The 23,726-nt window shown below is 40.2% G+C and overlaps 1 protein-coding gene across 1 annotated transcript in view; it reads left to right on the forward strand.

The window, feature by feature from the left end:
• The window catches only part of SLIT3 (slit guidance ligand 3), a 518,194-nt gene that overhangs the window by 273,092 nt on the left and 221,376 nt on the right, over nt 1-23,726 (forward strand). The window contains exon 6 of the mRNA XM_009570808.2: nt 15,051-15,122. Within this exon, the coding sequence (XP_009569103.2) occupies nt 15,051-15,122 (72 nt within the window). The remainder of the gene's footprint in view (nt 1-15,050; nt 15,123-23,726) is intronic.

Below are 23,726 nucleotides of genomic sequence, written 5' to 3' on the forward strand. Positions count from 1 at the left end.
GGTGCTGGATCTGCAATGTTTTCTTCCAATGTAAAATAAGGATCTAAGTGTGTGAAGCACAGAGGGAATCCTCAGGCACTAAAATATCTGCTATGAGATTAATGGAGATAGCGTAAAGCTGATTACCTAGGTGTAAATCTGAGAATGGCTCTGCTAAAATAGCTTTGAGGTAGACAAGAATAAAAATGCTTTTGTTTAAGACCAGGTGACATAGGGCCAATGCGAGACAGCAGGGTTGGAAGGGGCTGTTACATGATGGTCTCATTTGTACGACGGATTTCTTCTACTGAATATCATTTTCCTCCACTTTTTTTCCAACCAAAAGCCTGTGGGATCTAATTTTGCTTTTGTTCACCCTTTGGTAGTCCCATAAATGTCAAAGAAACAAATGAGAGAATTCTGTCTTCCTGTGGAAGTAACCTCAGCTCCACTCTTTTGTGGTTTTTTACAAAGCTCTTTTTGGAGTTATTTTTCCACATCATTGAACACCGATGCAGTAACGCTGCTATAATATACATACACAGTTTGTCCAAGGTGCTGTTTTCACACTTGGAATTCTTATTTCTTTCTCATGTTTTATTAGGGAAAGCAAGGATTTCTTAATTGGGCTTTTGAAGGAACATGAGACTTTTAAGAATGATAAAGGTTATTCCCCTGTGTAATTCTGCCTCAATACCCTGTCAGTCAGAAGCTACTATAAGGTAGTCATACTATGTTAGTACTGGAATATGCAATGATAGAAAACAAACTCAGAACCCAACTAATTTAATCAGATAAACTAATGGGTTATTTGGAACTGTGCTGTGGTGCACAAGGTTTCTTAATGCATACTATTTCCATTTAGATCCCAGAAGCAGTTCTTGTTGCATTTCCAGGTGCGCAACGTGCGAGTCACCACATCCAGTCTGCTTCAAGTGCTGCAAAACATTATTCTTTTTCATACGTGCTAAGAACTGTTTGTCATGTCGTGTGGTGTGAAAATCAGAGATTGGTGTTTTATTTTTCTTCTCTTTCCTTCTTCCTTCCACTTTCTTTTGTGACCCCTCAGTAGCCCCCTAAGTGAGTTTCACCCCTGAACCTACTTTATTTTGTGTTTAGTTTCTATGCTTACGTTCAGGTCATATGCAGCATCAGCTATTGATTAGGTCCTGCTTTTAAAACCAGTTTTAGAAGGAAGATGACTGCTGCAAGGAGGTCAAGTGGTTTGCCTGGAATGATTCACTGAGTAAGGGGGCTCACAGTTTCCCGAACCATTCCGGTGGGGGTTGGAGTGGTGTTTTCTTTGCGTTTTAGCTCTTCGCCTTGAGCTCACGTTGCCTTTCAAGGATGTGGCGCTCTCACTTCTTGGGTAACAGCTTGAAAGCATAAATAAGGGTTAATGTTCAGGCGGGGCTCGTTGGGGTGGGGGGGTAAGCAGCAAGCTCTGCTCTAAATTAGGCAAACAGCCCTCTCAGGAGAGGGACTGAGAAGGATGGGAGAAATGTGCTGTGAAGCCAATTGTGCAGGTATCCTCTTTACCTACTTAGAAAAGATTTGTTGCTTTGATTGCAAGAAAGAAAACTTTGGGGCAGGGCTTGTTGCTGCCCATTTTATTTTAGTGCTGTCAGATTTCAGTACGAATTAGATGGTTGAGTTTTTGTTTCAGGGGTCAGGTAAGGTAACTGGGATGCTCTTGTGATCCAAACTTGCTGCCTAATCCTACCAGGGAGTAACAGTTTGCTTGCACATGACTGCCTTGTTGTTATGACAATCCTGGCAGAGGAAGCGGCTGTCTCTGCTCTGAATGCATTGAGAGAGCAATGTCAGGGAAAAATAATAATAAAAAAATACCTCCTAGCAAGAAAGTTTCCAAAGCATATGGATTAAGTTAACTTTTAAGATCCTTGTTTAATTGCTTCAATTCTGTCCGGCTTGCAGAGTCGTTATTCAGTAGCTAGAAAGTAAATGGGAATGAACAGTTTAGATGTGTAACCATTTATATCTAAGAAATCACTATGTCTAAGATGACCTGAAAGTTGATGTTATTAATTTCAAATTGAAGTGGTTTTCTTAAAAAAAATATAAAACTTAGCAATTTGTGCAGAAAACTGTTGAAGTCTATAGCTTGAAGGGAATTCTGTCAACCTGCAGCTGCAGTTTTTCCTTTTCATGTTAGATGTAAGGTGTAAAAATTAGTTGATAATACTAACTATATTTCTAATAGCCATCTTCTAGCCACATTTTTTTTGCTTTTTAAATAAGGGATGCAGTTATTTTGTGATGCAGTTTTTACCAGTTTTAAATCAAATAATTCTTTCTTGTTTGTATTGATGAGAAATCCTGCACTTATAGATAAACACATAATTTTAGGTTGCCTTACTTGAGTTTCCTGCAAGACGGAATAAAGCCCTTTGGAGGTGACCTATCATCCTGTTCTTGCAGTGTGTGTTTTAGAGATTATGGCTGTCCCTTGGTAGAGGGATTTTTAAACTGTGAAGTTTCAGGTCCGGGGTCAAGTTATTCCTTGTCTGGCAGTTAATCTCTCCAAGTGAACAGTGATCCACGAGGAAAGCTGAAATTTAAAAGCACCTGTTAGGCTGCTTTTAAATTCTACCCAAGAACTAACCTTGCATGAGGATACCAGGTGCCAGTAGGGTTTTTGATGATATTTTTACTTTCAAGTACTGCTATTACATCAGTGCTGTTATACATGTTTTACCTGTACCTTTATCAATGTACTTTATAATAGTAGTAACATTATCAGTAATTACCTATCGCAGTGAGTGGTGTGCAGGACTTGTTGATAAAAGCTCTCCCTGTTTTTTGTTTTAGGTTGGTACTTTACATATTCTGAGGCCAGAAAAGTATATTTTAATTCAGAAATCGTATGGATTAGCGGAATTTGAAGCGATGTGTTCAGTTCCTGGGATTTTATAGAACCTCATGATGCTGCAGGTAGCTTTACATCTGTGGGTCGGATGAATAAACATGTTAAAGAGCGAGGGACCCAAATATTACAGCAGTCACATAAATGCCAAGAATAGATGGATGCCATTTCTTTTAGGAATTAAAAGAAGTAGACTTATGGTTTCATGTAGGTGGAAAGAACCGCTCCCTGCTGAACGTGTGGCAGAGTTGTCACACAAGCTCAGTGCCGTGTTCCTGCGGGTTGTGTGGCAGAGCCACGCTGCGTTTGTAAGACGTTCAGAAAGTTAAAGATCTGCTAACAAAATTTAAGTATAGTCAGCGAAACATATTGGATGCTTATGGCTCACATGGGTGTTCAAACAGAAACATGAGTTCAAAAATGCTTGTAAACATCAATCTGCAGGATGGATTGCTGTCCTTACCGTTGGTGATAAACATTTCACAGACTACGTGGCTTGAAAACAATGAAACAAAATGGCTTTGTCAACTGGGATCCAGTTTACTGTGTTTCCATAGCACTTTTCAAAGTATTTAAAAATTTAAGTAATTACAAGCTCTCCAGGTAACCAAGAGCGACATTAGTTTTATTTCCCATTTAATGTAGCAAGTCATTTATTTGCTTTCCTTCTCTACAATATTTTCTGGGTTTTCATTTGGTTTACTTTCCTTTTCTTCTGTCCAAAAAGTAGTTATTCCTTCCTAGCCCTTCTTGTTCTGTAGATGCCACGTTAAGTGTTTTGGGCTTTGATTTGTTATGGGCAGGTTTTTCATTGACAGCGTAAGTGAGTTTGGCAAGTGATCGAGACCTGGTGTATTGTTGGGCAAAAGAAAGGACAGCAGAGGAGGAAACAAGTCACAAAGGCATAGTTTGAGTGACATTTTCTTTATGAAATATGTCACAAGATGATTTAGTTGAATACGGACATCTACTGGAGGAAGACGAATGGGTCTCCAAATTCATGTATAACTGCCTGACAGAGGTTTCATATCTATGAATGGACTTCAGCAATGAAGTCACCTTTACGTGGGACTGTTCAGGACTCTTGCGTGAGTCCCTGAATGCAGATGGAAATGAGGTTTCCTCCCCTATGGACCTCACCATAGAACAGACAGGACAGAACAACACTAATGTCTGTGAAATGAAAGATTGAAAGCTTGGAGAAGGCTGTTTGGTGAAAGTTCAGCAGTTAAATCTATGTGTGTGCAAGCCCATGGCCCAGAGCAGGCTCTAGTTAAATGTTTTCCATTCTGCAGCTGCTCACAGCTTACCCCGTTCCCTACAGAAATGATTTCCTTGTGGTTGGGTGTCTCTGTAACCAAGGTGTAACCAACATCACTAGTCTCCAAGCTCTCGGGTAAGGTGATGACCCAGCTCCCTCACAGTCCTGAAACCACTCTGACAGTCCCTGCTTTTTATCTGTTTTGGAAACACTGGTTTCTTTTTCACACCTTGAGTATTTGCAGTGGACACCCTACTTTGTAACAGTTGCAAAATAGCAGATTTTAGTGCCTGTTTGAACCCCTCACCAGTCTTCTCGGACGAACTGGAATGTTATTTGCTTACTCATATATCTGTACCTACATAAGTGTTTATATATGAATAAGCAAATGTACTTATGTACTTGCCTAAGTTACACACATAAACACACATAGTGCCCAGAGAAATGCAGAGTACTTTGTTTATGAACATAGTGCAAATATACATAAATCACAGAATCACTAAGTTGGAAAAAAACTCCAAGATCATCAAGTCCAACCATTGAAAGCCTGCAGCAAGAACCCACCCTTTCATCAGAGTTTTTGTAGCATAAGTGGGTAATACAGAAATCCAAAGCACATATTATATTAGCTTATTTGTTTGCAATCCATAGGAGAACAAACAAATTTGAGGCAATGAAGTATAGAGTCAGACCATAAGAAGTAATTCTAGTGGGAATTTGGATGTGGAACTTGCATTCATTCCCTCGAGTACTTAGAACAAAGTTTGATGTAAATGCCTTAAAAGCTCAGAAGCATCAGGCTGAATTCTAATGTCTCTCTCCCATCCTTAGCATCGACTCATCTAAACTTGCCCGCATGCTTATCTAGTATCGATTACAAGTCAGTCACAGATCTGGCGTGCTAAATGAGATGTGATGCTAAGAAATGACAAATATAAGGACTCTTAAAACTAAAGGATCAGGACATTGAAGCAACTACTGGAAAATAAAATTCAAATTTGTTTTTATCATATCCGTTGCTGGCCTTCTTTTATACAAGGGAGAGGGCAACAGCCTTAGGAGCACAGTTACATGATCTACTTGGGCCTGCTGCCCTTTTGCGATTGGCCTGAGGAGTCACATACCTGCAAGGCAGAGAAGAGTGTAATCTGCGGAAGGATTCAGAATTGGGAGCTGCATGTGGACCTCAGCCATTTAGGAGCATTTGCCTGTTAAAACCAAGATCTCTGATAGTGCCCAGACAGGTAGGCAGTGACCAAGACAAAGCTGCAGCTAAGCCAAATGGCTCCTTGTCTTAAAGTCATTGAAAACACTTCATTTTCATTGCTTACTTTTCAGTGGCCGATTTTATAGTGGAAATTACTGGAATAATTTAAATTTTATGTCTCAAAGATGAGTTGCTGTTGCCGGAAGACTGTAAGAGGAAAGGGGTAAAACCAAACAAGAAACCTGGAAGCAGCCACACCTTACATCTTCTGGGGTGCCACTTACTTATCCTAAAATCAGAGCCCCATGCTGTATTAAAGATGAAATGACCCACTCTTTGGAACACTGTAGTAAGGCTTGTGAGCCTGTGCTAAGCAGGTTCAGTACTGGAAACCCGTAGCACAGTGATTTAAAACTAATGCACTGTTCGTTAATGTGCTCCAGTGACTGTGAATTCTAGTTATTATTTTAGCACTCCTTGGATGTTGAGGAATGGAATACAACCGTGTTAAAAGTAATTCCTCAAACCAAAATGGGGCCATGGTGTATTCAAAACTGTTCTTCCTTCTCCAGTTTCAAGTGGCCATTTTTGATTTTTAAACAATTTCTTAATCTACGATCTGATTGCAAACTTTATTTTTATGTTAGTTACTAAGGTAGTATGTTCATAAGTGCAAGACATTAATTGTTTGGGTATTTATCCACTAGTTCTTAATATTAATTTTCTATTTAAAAAAATATGTAGTCACCAAACTACAAGAATCTGTACTGGTTTGCCCGGATTTAAGTAGCAAAGCTGACACTCTGCTGTGACTTTACTCACAACGTTTACTATTCTGGTATTACTTCCTCCTAATTTTCGTCTTAAGAGCTAGAAAACATATCTGAAGTCACTGTATGACTGCGGGTGATAGAATTAATCTAATGTAATATGTGATTTCAAAGGGGACAGATGTCTGGAGATCAAATGTCAAGATTTCTTTTTGCTCTGTCATCTTCCTAACTGTGTAAAGGAGGTGCTTCTGGTGTCTGGCCCCTGGGTGCGTTTACCTTCGCCTAATTGCTGAGCTCTATTGCATTTGCTCCCTGCCACAGCCTCTGTCTCCTCATGTAATTTTCATGTTCGCTGAAAAAAGTCTAAGCCTCTTAAAGGCATGAGAGCCCTAGTTTTCCTCTCAAAGCTGAATTTAGTAAATAATTAGTAATTAAATTTTGTAAACAATGGATCTCGGAATTAATACAATTTTTTTGTTAAGCAGTCCCATTAAACACCTTGTTTTGCTACATTCCGCTCTTTATCCTGGCAGTGCACGTGGGCATCTTCAGCCCCGTGTCCTGGTGACTTTGTGCTGCCTGGGCTTCTGCTGGCAGGAGCCAGGCACGTGAGCCATCCCCAGGGAAGCATCAGGGCCAGGAATGGCTCCAGTCCTGCATGGTGGATAATCATAGAATCATAGAATAGTAAGGGTTGGAAGGGACCTTAAAGATCATCCAGTTCCAACCTCCCTGCTATAGGCAGGGACATCCCACTGGCTCAGGCTGCCCAAGGCCCATCCAACCTGGCCTGGAACACCTCCAGGGATGGGGCAGCCACAACCTCCCTGGGCAACCTGGGCCAGTGTCTCACCACTCCCATGGTGAAGAAATTCTTCCTAATGTCCCATCCAAATTTGCCCTTCTCTAGTTTATACCTGTTCCCCCTCGTCCTATCCCCACAAGCCTTTTTGAACAGCCCCTCTCCAGCTTTCCTGTAGCCCCTTCAGGTGCTGGACGATCGGTATAAAATCTCCTCTGAGCCTTCTCTCCTCCAGGCTGAACAAGCCCAACTCTCCCAACCTATCCTCGTAGGAAAGGTGCTCCAGCCCTCCGATCATCTTTGTAGCCTCCTCTGGACCCATTCCAACAGCTCCATATCCTTCTTACGTTGAGGATTCCACAACTGGACACAGTATTCCAGATGAGGTCTCACAAGAGAGGAACAGAGGGGCAGAATCCCTTCCCTCGCCCTGCTGGCCACGCTGCTTTTGATGCAGCCCAGGACACTGTTGGCCTTCTGGGCTGCGAGCGCACGTTGCCGGCTCATATCGAGCTTCTCATCAACCAGCACCCCCAAGTCCTTCTCTGCAGGGCTGCTCTCAAGCACATCATCCCTCATCGTGTACTGAAAGTGGGGACTGCCCAGACCCAGGTGTAGGACCTAAGAACCAGTAGGGCAATAACCTGCCTTGTTGAGTTGCTCTGTAGGGTTTCTTGCAGTCCTCTGGCCTACTGAAGGCATATCTTAGGAGGACTGGTTACTCCAAACAAATTTTGTCTGCCCTTGACAGATGATATAAATTTTCACATTAAGAGATGAAGCATTCTGTATCTTTCTTTGTTAAGTTTTGGTCTGTAATGAATTTGTCACTGCACAGAATCATTTTCAAGGAAAAAACGCAATCCCCAGTTGTGTGCTGCTGTATTGATCTGCTGTAACAGCCAGCCTGTGGAGGCTTGTTTGTTTATCCTTCAAAATGAGCATGATTTATGTGCAGTTAGTTCTGTATAAGTAATACTGTGATGGTACATGAGCTTGTGTAAACGGTGATCTTGCTTATAGCCCGCGTCTCGGTGCATGCCTGGGCAGCAGGGCCATCAGGGCTGCCCGTGGCATGAGTCCAGCGGCGCTGCAGTCCTCCGGGAAGGATGCGGGCGTGGGGAACCTGATCCCTGCGGGCTTGCTGTGCTTGTGGCTCCCTTGGAGCACCACACAGACAAGCTGAAGGGCTCCAGGTTTGATGGAAGAGGTGGCCACAAACGTGTCAACAGAGAGAACTTCTAGCCATTATTGCAGGTCAGAAGTGGAAAGAGCAGTTACTTTGTGATCCTGTTCCACCCAAGGCAGGTACGCGGATGCTAACGTGCAACTCCTCTATCCCCTGCACTCCGTACACTACAAATTTCTATTTATTTAGATTAAATATCTGCATACTTTTTCTATGTAAATGCCTTAGTGTCAGGTTTTCTACAGTTTCATAGGAACGTTCCTAATGATATGATTTCCCATTTATATTCCTAATAGGATTCCCTAGGATGATTTCCTATTAATAAGGTGAATGATTAGTAACATTTTGGAATTAGAACTTTACGTGTGGTGTTTGATACTCGTCAACTGCAAATGACAATAAAGAAAACAAAGATTTAGGCAAGTGCAAACCTGAAAATGTAAAAAACACTCTAGTAAATAACTTTCGTATTGTCTAACAGCCATTTTATCTTCTTCGTTTCTTCCCCTGTTCCCCTTTGGGGCTATGGCAGAGGAGAACAACAGATGGTTATCAGTCAAGAGTAACTAGGGAAACCGCAAAACCTGCCCCAATTGCTATGGAGACAGCCATTTCTGTGCTTGGTATGCACTATTTGTTACATCAGCAACCAGAGGGAGTTAAAAAAAAAGAAAAAAAAATTGTTCTAAACCCCCTGATATTGAAAGAAAATCTTGGTTTCATCTGTATGTATACTTGTAGGAAGAGGCAGGAGTAGTCTACTTTTTTATTTGTCACTTTAGTTTTTGCATTAAGCAGATACAGTGTCTATTTTTTGACAACATTTTGAATTGTGAGTTAATACAATTAAAAACTTGGAGTAAATACTTTATTCTTTGGAATAGTCTGCAGAGTAATTATTTATAAGCAACTTTTCCTCTCCAAATCAGCTATCCCTCCCTCTTACTTAACAACCTGGCAGCATAGGTTTGCTATGAAAACTGAAGACAGACAATATGACTTTGCCCAATTATCTCACGCAGATGAGCTCTTTCTGTGCAATGCTTCAACCTTTTGGTTGAAGCTTTGGGCAAAACCTCACCTTTAGGAAACAACAACAAAAAAAAATAGCGAATTTTGTAACACTTGAATCCCAGAGGAAGGTTTCAGCTTGATCATTTGTGCTTTGCACCACCAATTTAGTCCGCTTGAGAATTACTTTGATGTTGAATTTATCGTATCAGTTCTTTAAATTTTCTAATGCAAACAGGATCTTATAGAATTATTTTAGTAAAGCATCAATAAAGAGTGAACATTAAGCATGAAATTGCGTTAAAAGGTACTATGAAATAAATTTATATTAGTTGAATTTAATTGAATTTAGTATTAGTTCAAAGGACCATCTATTACCATTTATGGTACTTCCTTATCAATTTAAGGATAAGGATGTTACTTTAGTAGGTGAGAAATTTTGCACATATGTATCCGTCATTGTCCTTTGACATTTTAATGTTCTCCAAGTTACGTAAGGAGCAGTTTGGAGGCTGGATAATAAATGTTATGGAGTATCTCTTGAATTCTTACAGGTTATTGAAAAACTTCAGTACTAGGGTGTAAACTTTCAGGAAAGTGATGGCTTATACCCAGCAGTTTGTAGTAGAAAAAAACTGAAAAAGGTTTTGGAAAAATGTCCAAACTGAGGTTCTTTTGGAGATGTAATTAACAAAATTGGTTTTCCCTAACAATTCTAAATACAACTGTCTTAAATATGCAACTATTCTAACATATCTTTTGATAGTAAACATGTAAAATGTAAGAAACATAGAGATCTGAAAAGTATTTATTACAGTACTTGTTCATACAGGCTTATATTTAAATAGATATGGAACAAAACACATAAAGAGGTTATAGTAATTAAACTACTGTCACAGTGTAATTCAAAGCAGATTAACACTTGCGCTCTGCAGAGGCCTCAGTAATGTTTGTAAATGGAAAGAAAAAGTCCCTTGCTGAAACAAATAAAGTACAAAATACTGATTATATTGTTCTTTATTGAGGAATGTTGATGCTTGAAGGACCTCTTCTTCATACGAGTATAACTAATGGCAGAAATAATATCGAATGCTCTTATGTAAGGCATCAGGTGAGTTGTTATAATACAAAAAAACATTGCTAGAAATATAAATGTAGGAGTTTAAACATGAACTAACTTTTAATATTAGTAAAAGATTAGATTATTTCAGTTTTGAAAAAGTTCACCTGGGATGAATTCAGTTCTTTAGTATTTTAGAACAGTTTTGGTTTTGTGTATTTTTTTTTTTTTAATTCTTAAATATAGAAGCTTGATAAAAATTACATCAGCTTTGCTGCCGGCATTTTTATCTCTCAAATGTATTTGAAGAATTAAATATTCCTTATTGTTGTGAGCAAAACCTCCGAGCCTCAGTATTTAAAGGATTATTTCAAATGGCAAAAGAAGATCAACATTTTAAAATCCTATTCCTTCCAAATGTTATTTGAAATTTAACTCTCATGCATGATAGATAACATATGAATCTAAATGGATAAGCCAGAGTTATACACTGTCGGGGGAATTGTATTTTAAACGGTTGAAGCGGTGTCCTGGCCAAACCGTAGGGTGCCCAGTGACGTGAATCTGTTACCGCAGTGTTATTTCCAGTTTCATAGAAAGGTGATTTGTGTCTGAAGGTTTTTTTGTCTTTAAAACATTGATTTTAAAGATAGTCAGTGATCAATCAGTTGCATATAATTTAGTGACATAATCCTGCAATTTAATAAAAACTGAGACTATCTGTTGAGTCGTAGTCAGGTTATAATAGTACATACGGCATTATGTATAATAACTGTAGCATATGAAAAATACCGTTTTCCCAGATAGATTTATACATTCTCATGTTGCTTATAAGCATTTGTCTGTGTCACGCTTCCCTTAAATCCCGTATACCCATTCAGTGTTTTCCTTGCTCATGTGTTTTCCTCTGTTCTCTGAGATCTTCTGGTATTGCTCATTCTATCTGTTAGTATTGTCTGGTTGCTGATTGCCTGTCAGGAGGATCTCACGTCCCTGGAGCCCCTCTGGTGAGGTCAGAGTAGGTAATTCAATCACAGGTGAGCCGCTGGGTTTCCCAGGCTGGTATCTCAGCTCACTGACGTTGGAGCAAGAACCCTTCTGACAGTGTCACCTAGCCCAGGTCCAGGGCTTTGTGGCTAATGCGTGTGAGATTCGGCATTTAACTGAAACATTTTAACCTGTATAAAAGCTAGATAACTATTTATCTAAGCAAACACTTGGAGGTTCAAAGTTTAGTGGTGTTCATTTGTTCACGTCTTGACATGTAGCTCTTAGTGCCATACACGTTGTGTGGCTATTTCACCCAGCTTGGTTATTGGGGTTGCATTCATCCTTTAGCCTCTTCTAGATACAGAGGCTCACTTATTCTCTGTGAGGACCCTTATTTTCTTCAGAAGCAGTTGAATCACTTGATAGTTTTAGATAAAGCCTGAGCTTAGTGCTATATTCCATGTAAAGGCAGGTGTAAATGGGGGTATAAAAAGCAATGTTGTCCATTTTAAAATTGCTTCTTAAATCCGAGTTTGTGCCGTCTGACCTTTATGCGCCATTACATTACACCATTACATGCATAACATCCTGTTTGTAATACAGAGGAAAAAAAGATCTTCTAGAAAGGGTATGAACACTGACAAATGGGGATGGCATTTACATCTGAATAAATGCTTCTGCTGGCTGAGACCATTTTTTAAATCTACCTGTGAGCCTGGAGGAGCTGATCTGTGTTTCGGGTACCACAGCTCTCTGTGCGTGTGAGTGCTCCACTCAGAAGGCAGCAATGAAGAGAGGAGAGCTATCTCGCGTGTTCCTCAAGGAAATGTATGTGCCACCAGTTCTGAAATACTGTTGTGGGGTTTTTTTTTAAGTCAAAATTTTACTTGCTCTGCATAGGATTAGTTTTATTCAAGTAAGATGTTCTTCTCAAGAAGTGTTCGGTGTGTCTCTTCTATGCATTGAGGAGCTGCTCACGCAGTTTCTCCACTTTGGGTATGTGCTGTGGCCGCTAGTCCACATGATGGGATTTTTATTTTGTCTTCGTGTTTGTTGAAATGTGTGTTGCTCACCTCTCCTTGCCTTTCTGTAAGGCTTTAGCTGAAGTTTCCTCAAGACTTTAATGCTTTTTCTGAGAAGAAAGACATTTATGCTTTAAACTCTTGCATCTCTGGTCTCTGCTTAACCACTCACTGGGGTGCTGTACAGGTGCAAAGAAATAGAGTTTCCATCGTTCGACATAGAGAAATTAATGAGGAAGGAGAGGGTCTTAAAACCAGCCTAGTTTTAAGACAACTGATGGTCCTCTTCCTTTTGAGGAGAAATTTTCATGCTTAGCGTTAAACACAGATGTGAATGTTTTGACATGATAGATATCAGGAGACATGAGCTTTGTTCCAAAGAAGCCTTGAACATGTGGATGTCTCCCAGAGACTGTGCATGTGAATTTATGGGGCATGCAGAATCGGGGTGCACCTCCAGTGAATATTTTCACTGTTTCCTGACTATCCGGTGAAGTGTCTTCTGGGCGTCTAGAGATTCCCCTTGCTATGGTCCCGTGGATTAATCACACGGACCGAACTTGGTTGTTAGCACTGGCGTGACTGGACCTATAGAGATATGATTGTTATTACGCCTTCTCAACAAAAATCAATCGGAGAGAGTAGCGATTTTTTTTTCTTAAAAAAAAAGCGATACACCCTTTATGAAGCTCTTTAATCTGAAGGCTTTGTGACCAGCACACTGGGTTTCTTTGCTTATTTTAGTGTGTTTGGAAGAAAAAAAATCAATATTATACTATAGCTCAAATAAAAATAGGCAATATATAGTACTTCCCATAGAAGAAAAGAGAGGTGATTCTCAGGTTGCGCCTGCTTTCTCTTCACCATGTGCCAACTTCATGCTTAATAAAGCCAACTGAAGTGCAAAGTACTTAGTCATGCTACCAGCATTATATTTAACTCATGTGAAGTTTATTCCTCCTGAAATGCACCGTCCTTTCTCTTTGAGCAACAAATTTTTAACCCACGCAATTAAACAGGGACCTCAGAAAAAGCCACTCAGCAGCCACCGCTCCTCCCAGCAGTCAAAAATGTATAGTTTTTAGCACCTTTGTTAGGTGGTGGGAGAGTAAAGAATATGTATGTATATACTTATATATATATGTATTTATACTATGCATGAACTCTTATGCTACAGAAAAATCCATTTTGAATGATTTCGCCTCCCAATATCTGTCAGCGTAGGAGACATCACTGAAGTGTTGCCAAATTCAGCATCTTCTCCAAAGTTATGAGAGCTATGAGCAACTTTAGCTGAGTTTTATGCTTGCTAAGCTTTTTACTAGACTTTATGGTGTGTATGGTTTTTCATGCACTTTAAATCATAAAAAAACGCAATGTTCTTCAAGACCAGGCTACATTATGAAGGATGTTTCCAGTATTCTTCAAATATATACATATTCAAGATGTTCAGTGTTAGTTGATCAAGCTCCAGTCTCTGTAAGGGTGCGTAAAGATTATATTTGCTCTGCCTGTGCTTTATTGTTGTATAAGATATTTGTGACAAATGTCTATTTAGCATGAAAATTAGGTGCAGCTAATAATTGGAAGGAAATTGGTAAAAATATACAAATATATTATACACACCTGTAATGTATTTGCTATGTCTGCATATATATTAATTATTTTTATAATGACCAGAAGTTGCAATGCAATCTTAGTGTTTTTATTCATTATTTTTATAGCGACCAGAAGTTGCAATGCAATCTTAGTGTTTTTATTCATGATATTTCATATATGTGGGACAGCTAGTCTCTGCCTCACCAAATCTAAAGTTTATGCTGTGCAAAGGACATAAAGAGTCAGGAGCTTGCATCTTTTTGTTTATGAAATGCAAATATTGTATTTACACGTGAGTAGGTACATAACTGTATTTCTTCAAGTGTAAAATTTAAGGGATCAGATGTCAGAAAATGTAATTGCTGAATTTGAAATTTTGACTTACAACTTACATTTTCTAAGCAAAAGAGAGAGATGCAGCCGCACTGCAGTATCCACATGTATTGTAAAATATATTGAAATCATGTGTATGCGGGGAGACAAATGAGAGAACTCCACCATCCAAATATTAAATTACACATTTTGCAGCAAAATAGTGTTTTAAGCGTCCGTGTGTATAATGCTTCCTGTCACTGGATTGCTCTCCCTGATGCAGTTAGGCAGAATCTGTATTTAGTCAGAAATCTTTCAATAGAACGGGCTACCAGATGGGACCAGTAACAATGCAGAGAGGCATTGAACCACCACAGACATTTGGTGCTTAGAATAATAAAAAGACTATAAAATTAGATTAGTTGAGTCTAATTTGGAATCGGTATATTCCCTGTGCACTCTCACAGCTCTTGGGCAGATAAAGCCTGGAGATTTAGTGCTGTCAGGACAGAGGACTCCAACTTCCAGTAAAAGAAAAAAAGGCATTCTGGGAGGTCACGGAGGGCAGCACAGTGACCTCCAATGATTTACAGGCCTTTAGCTTAATGAAATTGTTTCAGTGACATGACGGTAAAAGCTCATAATGGATTGGATGCCCTAATGTAATGAAATTACTCCCTTCTGCCTTTACACAAAAAAAAAAAAAAAAAAAAAAAAAAGCACAATTAATATTTACTGAGACCTGACAGGCTTCAGTGTGCGGTAGCTGTGCAGCGCTGTCAGACAGCAGCGAGCAGAGCCAGAGCAGCGTGGCAGCCGAGCAGCCCTGCACCGGGTGCGAGCAGGCGCTGCGCGGGGGTGGAGGGACACCTCGGTGACGGGGGAGCCCCCAACCTGGCTCTCAGAGGCAGCTCTGCCCGTACCAGCCAGCCTTCATCCTCTCCCTTCCTTTCTGCAGGCAACTGGACAACAACCAGATCAGCTGCATCGAAGATGGAGCCTTCCGAGCCCTGCGCGACCTGGAGATCCTGTGAGTTGACTTGGTGCCGCGCTGGGGCGAGGGGGGGGGCTCTTCTCATGCTGCAGTGCTGCGCGAAGCCGGGGGCTCCAGAGCCTTCCTTCCCACCTGAGACCCGTGGGGTAGGTGACGAGGTGAAATGTCACGCTTCCCCCAGGCTGGGGTTCCTGCTAATTAAACCACAATAGACGACTTCCCTGCTCCCGCTCCTAAGCAGCAGGGATATCGCCGTGCTCGCTGCTGCGTGGAACAGATGGGGGTCAGTGGCATTCAAAGTGCGTCCGATGTGTGTTGTGCAGCCAGAAACCTGGGCAGGTCTGCAGCGTGTCGAGTGGCGGACGGGTAACAGGTTCGTGGGGAACAATATTATGAGATATCTGATAATTGCCCTAGACAAAAAGCTGTTTAAAAGGTGTTTGGTATGTGAGAGGGAGGAGAGACGGGCGTTTGGCAGGCTTGTTCGGTGCAGTCATTGGCTTTTGGGGAGGATCCTTTTCTGAGAGCTGAAATAACACCACGTTGTGCTCTTCATGTACCACAAACTTTACACACCGACTGTTAAAGCCGCCCCGCAGACCAAAAAAAAAGGAGAAAAGGATTTGACAGCGAAGGCTTACTCTAACAGAGAAAAAGCACATTAGATTTAGAGCACCATCATTGTAATGTGAAATCCAATATTAGCCAGAAATCAGCATCAGTGCTGATAATTTACTTATTACTATCAGTTACTTGTTCACCTGGAGACCTTTTCTGGAACAGGTTTTGACAATCAAACTGATACAAAGCTTTCCCCGTTACTTGAAAGTGAATACTGCAAAGCTGAAAGTGTTAATACACGTGTAAGCACACAGTCCGAGCCAAAATGGAGAGGGAGCAGGAGGGGGACCCTTCCAAAATTCAAACCCTCAGCAGCTGAACTGGTCCGGCACGGAAACATTATGATCCAAAACACATCAGGGAAGGCCTGTTCAGGCTGCCGAAAAGCTTGCCCTTCAGTTACCTGGTATGAAACAGCAAATGGTGGATGTTGGAGTAAGCACCCGCCTCACACAGTCCCGGTACCTGGAGATTCAGCAGACTGAGGGCATTGCCTTTGGCCTCTGAGAACCAGCGGCACAACGGGCTTTACAGACAGCGCACACCACAGTCTTTTAGATAAGGTGATACTACAGGGAGTTCTCCAGGGGCTTTACTCATTTTCTATGGAGGCTCAAAGGAGGTTTGCCATCAGCTCCAGCAGAAACCAGTTCAGTGTTCTGAGGGACCTGGGAATGGTGGCTGTGCTGCTTCTCTGTCGCGGTCACCTGAGATACTGTTGGCCCCTCTGTCTCTCAGGTTGGGCTGTTGGTATTGATCAGACAGTGTGTGTTGCTCCCATCGAGCTAACAGTGGGTATCTGCAGGGTCTTTATCTGGGAACCTAACATTATCAAGAATATTGTTTGAATTCTGTATCAGTAGCACTTTTCAGGAAAAGTAAGGTGTTTCCACTATAAAGTTTTACTTGCCTGTCAGATCAAGAAGTCTACTGTGTGGTGAAAGGAAGGAAGGGAAGAAAAAAAGTCATGTACTCCTGTAATTTTCTTTTTTTTCTGATGGACTGATTTTTCCATATCCGCAGAGAGTGAATCAGCCCTCCACTGACAGCAGACCGTGCTATAACTTTCACTAAAATAGGCTGGAGGATAAATGGAGTCTTTTTTGTAATATACGGAGTTTTGCAGCTCTGAAAAAGTTGCTGGGAATGCATTCCTTCTCCCCAGGATGTAGTAAATGTTGAATGAGTTTATTTACCTCTCTGCTTTTAACTGATTCGTTCTATACCATTTATTTGTGGGTGGGAGAAGAGGAGGCTACATAGAATACATCATAATCAGTTCTTTAATGCATTTTTAATTTTCAGCACAGACATACTGCTACAGGAAAATCAATCTTAGTTCTAAAAGATGAGAAAATAGATTGATAGTATCTATTTCTAAATGTATTTTTCTTGCAGTCACAAAATGTGAGTTTTATCCTCCCAGTCTCATCTGAATTTTTTACAAGTTTTTCTTCAAAGAAAGTTTGAGTTTTAAATCTATCAAAATATATTTGCTTAATGCCCCAGAGAATATCACATCTTCAGTTGTAAAACAGTCATAAGTATTAAAAAATTAAAGTGATTTGAACCACCAAAGGATATTAGCAAGTGAAACCAAATTTGGCCATTTCAGACTCACTGTATATACTGGGCATATATATTTTAACCTGTAATGTAATACGTGGAAAGTATTTAATGATTCTGGTGAAAATGAATCTAATTATCTGTTTGAACATTTTGCAAGGGTATTAAATAATGCATTACTTCTTAATCTTACTGAAATCTTGTGACCTTCCTGATATCAAACATTTACTTTCTGTATCTTTTCTCTGCACACTTGCCTGCCTACAGAATTCTAAATTCTGTAGATGACTCGGGGCAGAGACAGAATGCTCAGCATTACGCCAAAAAAGAAATTAAGAATAATTTCTTTAAAGCGCTTTGGTTTCCGGATTGCGCTTTTCCTTCACCTCGAGTTCCTCAAAACCCCTGAGAACAAGGAGCTTGGTGATTTGGTAGATGTAGGAACAGGAGGAAGTTGTGCAGTTATCCTTTGAAATGAAGAACACTCCATGGTCCACGTTACTTATTTCTGCTTATGAACAAACAATTTTTATTTACTGTTTTTATTTGCTTTGTCTATGTTCACAAATACATTTCTGTACCAACAAATAGCACAGAGGCAGAGGTGAAAACAAGACTGAAATTTGTGCCTGATTTTGGTACTTGACATGGTGCAATGAGTTGCTGACTTCAGCTGAAGCTTGGATCAGACAAAGGCACCTACTGCAGCTTCCCAAACAAGCACAGTCTTCTTTGTGTTTACGAGTTTCTGTATTTCAGACGCCCCAAAAGGTAGCCCTGATCCTATGGTCTGATCTGTATGGACCATATAATGCAGGTGCTACTGGCGACTCTGAGTTTTGGGTTAAGAAGCTGCAGAAATGTTGAGTGTAAATTTAATTGGTACTTTCTGTTGGTTGTCTTTGCCCCTGCAGCAAGGTGAAGATAATATCTGAGAAATTACATGCGGAGCTGACAGGCTTTCTTGAACGTCCTTTCTTGGCAGTTCTGCGTTGGGCTAATTTTGTTCATTTTGTGTCACATTTTCTTTTATGGCTTCCCATAAAGGTTTGGGTTTAGTCTGTTGATAAGATAGGGATTTTTCTTGGTGGCATACTTCCTTTCCCCTTTTTTGTAAGATGATAAAGCAAATTTCAGTGTGTTTGTTCTTGCATTCCAAGACACGGAAAGGTGCGTGACACTACTGAAACAATAATAGAATGTAAAAGGGACTTGTATCACGAGTAGAGGTGACAAAAGTTATCCCCTAACTTATAACCTGTTGCAATAGAAATGCGAGGAAAATTGAAAACTGCCGTTAAACTTTCAGTAACAGAAGTGTCATTTTTAGTTGGAGAAGGTTTTCTGCTCTGCTTAGTTTTCAGTTATATCCTGTGGCGATATGTAGCAATAGCAATATTATTGAGAAATATGTATTAGTGTAGCTGTGAGCACATTTGAAGGTTATTAAATAAATCTCAGAAACCAAAACAAAACACCAAAGAGTTCTTCAAAATAATTGTCCAGAATCCCTTATGGTGCGTGGCAATATGGTGTTCACATCCTATTGTAGATTAGATATTAGTCTATAGCTCACTTTCCAAATGTCAAAATTATGAAGCATCAGAGATAAAGGTCTTTTAGAGCTCTGAATTTCACCTTCAGTCTCTTAGGATACATGAGTAAAAGGAACTAATTTCAAGGGGATTCAACAAGCTCAGTCAAACTAGGTAAACCGGTAATACTGAGTGAATGATCATGCCATTGTCATTAGATTGGAAGTGGTAGTACTAGTGGTTTTAGGATCCATTTTGCAGAAAGATACAGAACTCTATCTAGCAAAAAAAACCCCCTTTTAATTTATTTATTATTGTTCGGCCCCACTGGGGTAGGGGTAGGTGACATGGCCATTGTGCCATGTGAACAGGACAGAAAGAATTATAAGTCGCTGTTGGCAGCTTAGGTTGAGTGTTTTCCTTGTTCTATATTGTAAAGATTGTTTTTCCTCCTTTACAATGATTGCCAGGGGGACTGCAGCTTCAACACATTTTGTTCATTGCAGACTATCTCTAAAAAATTCCCAAATCTAAAAGATTTTATCATACGAAGAGCTAGTTCTAGGAGAACTGCGGAGAGTGTTATTTTAAAGAAGGCAAAGGAGTTTGTGCTGTACGGAGACAGTACAAAATGATTTTGAGGTTTCGTTTGTTGTTAGACATGTTAATTGTTGTAGTTCTTTCGTATAATATCTCTGAGCATGACAGTGTTCCACCTGTCTTTTTGAAATGAAAGAGCACCGATAACCGCTGACGGGAATCAGCCGTTTGACTCTATGCACTTTAGTGTGAAAAATAAGTGATAATTCACGTACAAGCAGGACTGAAGAAAGGTGAGCACAGTCAGCCAAATACCCACAGCAATTTTAATTTGTAACTTCCAATTGAACCTAAATATTTGATCTAAAAAAACCAAAAAGCTAGTTATTCAGATTTTAAAAAGTAAACGTAAGTGAAAACACACTACACTTCCATCCCTGAAATCCTGAAATGGAGTCTTAGCAATTAAAATTATTCTAGCAGTGTTTGTGTATATACTCTTCTCTCTCCAAACATTTCTGCCGTGCTCTTCTTCCTCCTCCACCGTAAACGCCCAGAAGCACACAGCTACAAACACCTGGCGCTGTTCCTTTTGAGCTGTGATTCGGCACCGAGTCGTGCTGTGTGGGACAGAGCGCGATCTGTCGGACCAGTTGTGGGCTGCATCTCCCAGTTCTTTTATACGTTGTCTGATACATCCAATCGTTGCAAGAATTTTACCAGTGGACTTGGTTTATCCATGCTTTCCTTTTTTCAATCCAATACGCTTGTTCTTGTCATAAAGGATTGTGCGTCATAAAAAATCTAGTAATCTCTGCAATTTCTGCTAGCGATGGCATGGATGAGTGTGCGTATAGAACACACTACCTTTTGTCTAGTAAACTTCCAAGAATTTTTCTGAACGCGAATCATTATTTTGTGCTACAGCCAGGATTTAATTGTTCCTGGGGTTGTCTTCTGTATGCTGAATACTCAGTTATACGGTTAATTTTACTTATTTGCAAAATGCTATTCTGAACGTGTCTTAACTAGATAGAAGATTTTCATTTCCCAACCTGGACAGTCAGGGAGCGAAAGTCATGACATAATTCTAAATATATGAGATGTCATTGCTTAATGAAAGCCTGAAAATGCCACACAAATGTGATTTCCTCCTCTGTTTTGCTGGAAATGATGATTGGTTAAGGTAATCAGGATCAAATTTGAACTCTGTAAATTGTGTTCCTACAGCTGTTACCAAAATATCTAAATACAATAATGAAAGTGAGATTTCTATTTAAAACATCTTGCATAGCTGTCTTGCTTATACTTGAGTACGGTAAAATTAAAATTATTTGTGGAGGGTTTTTTTTTTACCCAAAAGTATACGTTAACTCAAATGTATGTAAATGAATAAAACGAATTTAAAATCTTTAGTTATTTCATCAGTCAGCGTGTGCGTAACACGTGTCATTAAAAAAAAAGCTGAAGGGAATACCTATTGACTGTACATGAGTAGCTGAGGTATCTTTTTTCACCGAACTGGTAGAATTTGGCTTTTCTTAGAGTATCCCCAGTTTTCCGTGCCAAGCTTATATCACAGGCAATCGATTGATGCCAGAGGAAGAACAAATTTGGTTTGGCAATTGTGAAATTATGTGCCCAGGGTACAGAGGCATTGGTGGACAAATGATAATTTCCATTTTTCTTTACTCCATTACTTATCAGTCTGTCCTGTAGTTTATACCCTTACCATTCTTCCTGCCTCTGTATCGCTGTAGGTCTTTAAGGGAAGGAGAAGTGCTCCTGAAGAACTCGGCTGCTGTTATTACAAGGTTTCTGTTATATAAATCAGCTGGAGATAAGATTAACTACAGAAATGCCTTTTTCTGGAGAACTTTTAGCAAGGCACTGTACTCCCAATGGACCTTGGTGAAATGAGATGCATGATTAGCATAAAGAATTGATGGAGGAAAGGCGGGGTGCTTACATGGTAGCTTGATAAGGAATGTTTTTATTTGCTGGTACATGTCGCTGGGAGATCTGGTGCCATTGATGCAGATATGGAAATGAAATCTGAGATAACCTCTGTTCTGTAACATATTACAAAATGTGAGGTTGGGAGTACAGCATAGTGAAAGGAACACTATCCAGATGGCACCGCGGTGACAGGCTCTATATCAAAGACCAGCTGAGATAAAATAAGAGCGGGCAAGAGAGGGCCCCTGAAAATCACTGATGCCTGTTACAGATGTAATGTAACACTGTCTTTATGGGGAGAATATATTTGCATAAATTCATTGATCAACGATTTTGCTAATCCTGCAGTATTCCAGGCATGTCCCAGCAAATTGATGAGCATTTCTATCAATCCTCGTTGTGGGTGCCTAATTATATTACATATTTAGAAAAGATGGATTTTTCCCCTCCTGGAGCATAAGTAGTAGTTGAATGCCGTGCTCATTCTCCTTTCCCGCACCCATTAGGTTGAGGGTTTTTCCCTTCAAGAATAGCCTGGAGCCGTGCAGGCTGCAGAACTTACCAAGATAAGAGCGGTGCCAGGTTAGAATTATTAGTTTCATGAATCACTGACCAATATGCTTTTTGAGGAACCCACTTTAGTGGCTCGCGTGGTATAAGCCCTTTATTGCTGCTGCAGTCACTGCTCCAATGGACTCCAAAGTCAGGCACAGAGGTTTCTGCCAAACCTCCTCTCCCATGATATTAATTGTTTCATTTGCATGCTCTGCTCATCCTGTGACCTGCCCTCCCTCCCCTTTGACTAATATAGTTTCTTCGTCAGTAATATAAAAGATGTAGAACAAGCATTTTGACTGTTGAAAGTCAAATGAATGTGAGCGACTTAATCCAGCGGACACTGAACTGTACATTTAATGCAGACGTGCAGCTCAATACCTTAACCAAAAGCTGAGCTGAAGACTATAATGGGAATAAAACTCCTCACAGCTAAAGTTCAGGTGTTGGCAGAGTTCTGAGGGAAAGGAACAAGTTCAAGGTAAATGAGTAGTTAGTTTGTGCGGTAATTTGCAATTCATTGCTTACACGACACCCCAAAGTAGCTGGAGGACGATACTACAGTAGCGGGATGTAATTTTGGCAGCATTAATAAAACCTCCTTGGCTGAGAGAGAAGGCTGCACGCCTGTGTGGCACAGGTTTCTGTGGTACCAATATCGAATACACCGGGACAGCCTCAGCCCTTCTCTGACACTGCTTGGGTTCCAAAGCTGGTGGTGGATGTGGGAACTCCTGCTTCTTCTGGGGTCAATCTCCACAGCAGCAAAAAAATGATGATTTCAAAAGATGTTTCAAAGTACATAATGGTTGCCTTCTTTTTTATTGTGTGTGATTAAAGTATTGTTTATGACCCATGGGGGTGTAAATGGTTTGTCTTTCTCAGAGGTTGCTTTTGCTCTTCTGCTGTGCTGGTAGAACAACTTAGACAAAGGCTCTGCGCTGTAGCCATTCTTTATACAAAAAAGGACTCCAAAGCCTGGTTTATCTGGGAAAAGAAAGTAAAATAATGATGGGTGGTCTGTATACCAGAATTTTTGGTCCATCACTTCAAGTGTTGTGTCATTTATTTAACCTTAAACTGTAGCTGCTGAGATGAGGGTACTAGGCGTTACTTATTAATAGCATTATCCAATACTTTTAGTTGGGACAATAATATTGCATCTATAGTGAATTAGCAATCTAAACGGTAATATGTAGATTATTAACTTGCAAGTGAAGTTGATAACTGCATCTGCACCTGTAAAAAAAGCACAAGTAGAAGCTTCTTCCGATCTTACAAGGGGGAATGGCCTGAAGCTCCGCCAGGGGAGGTTCAGGCTGGATATCAGAAAAAAATTCTTCACGGAAAGAGTTATTGGGCACTGGCAGAGGCTGCCCAGGGAGGGGGGTCGATTCGCCTTTCCTGGAGGTGTTTAAGGAATGGGTGGATGAAGTGCTTAGGGACATGGTTTGAGGGAGTGTTAGGAATGGTTGAACTTGATGATCCGGTGGGTCCTTTCCAACCTGGTGAATCTATGATTAAAATCATATAGTGTCTGTTTTCCTGCTAATTGCAAGCTCATGCGTGTAATATAAGTATAGATATGTGAGAGCATCTATGATGAAAAGAGCACGTCTGTTATGGTTAAATCAGGAAAAATCAGTTTTTATACTTTAAAAACAAGGGCGTATGATTGGGGTAAGTTAGATTTTCTTTGCATAGTGTATCCACTTCTGTGCTTAAGAAAACAGAAGATACAGGGGCTTCATTAGGGATGGACGTATAAAGCAATTTTTCAGTAATTTGAAACCAAATAATCATAATTTCTTTGTTAATTTAGTTATCATAAACGAAGCAATTTCACGTTGACTGGTTTGATACT

Source organism: Cuculus canorus, chromosome 14, assembly GCF_017976375.1.
Source record: "Cuculus canorus isolate bCucCan1 chromosome 14, bCucCan1.pri, whole genome shotgun sequence".
Lineage (NCBI taxonomy): Eukaryota > Metazoa > Chordata > Aves > Cuculiformes > Cuculidae > Cuculus > Cuculus canorus.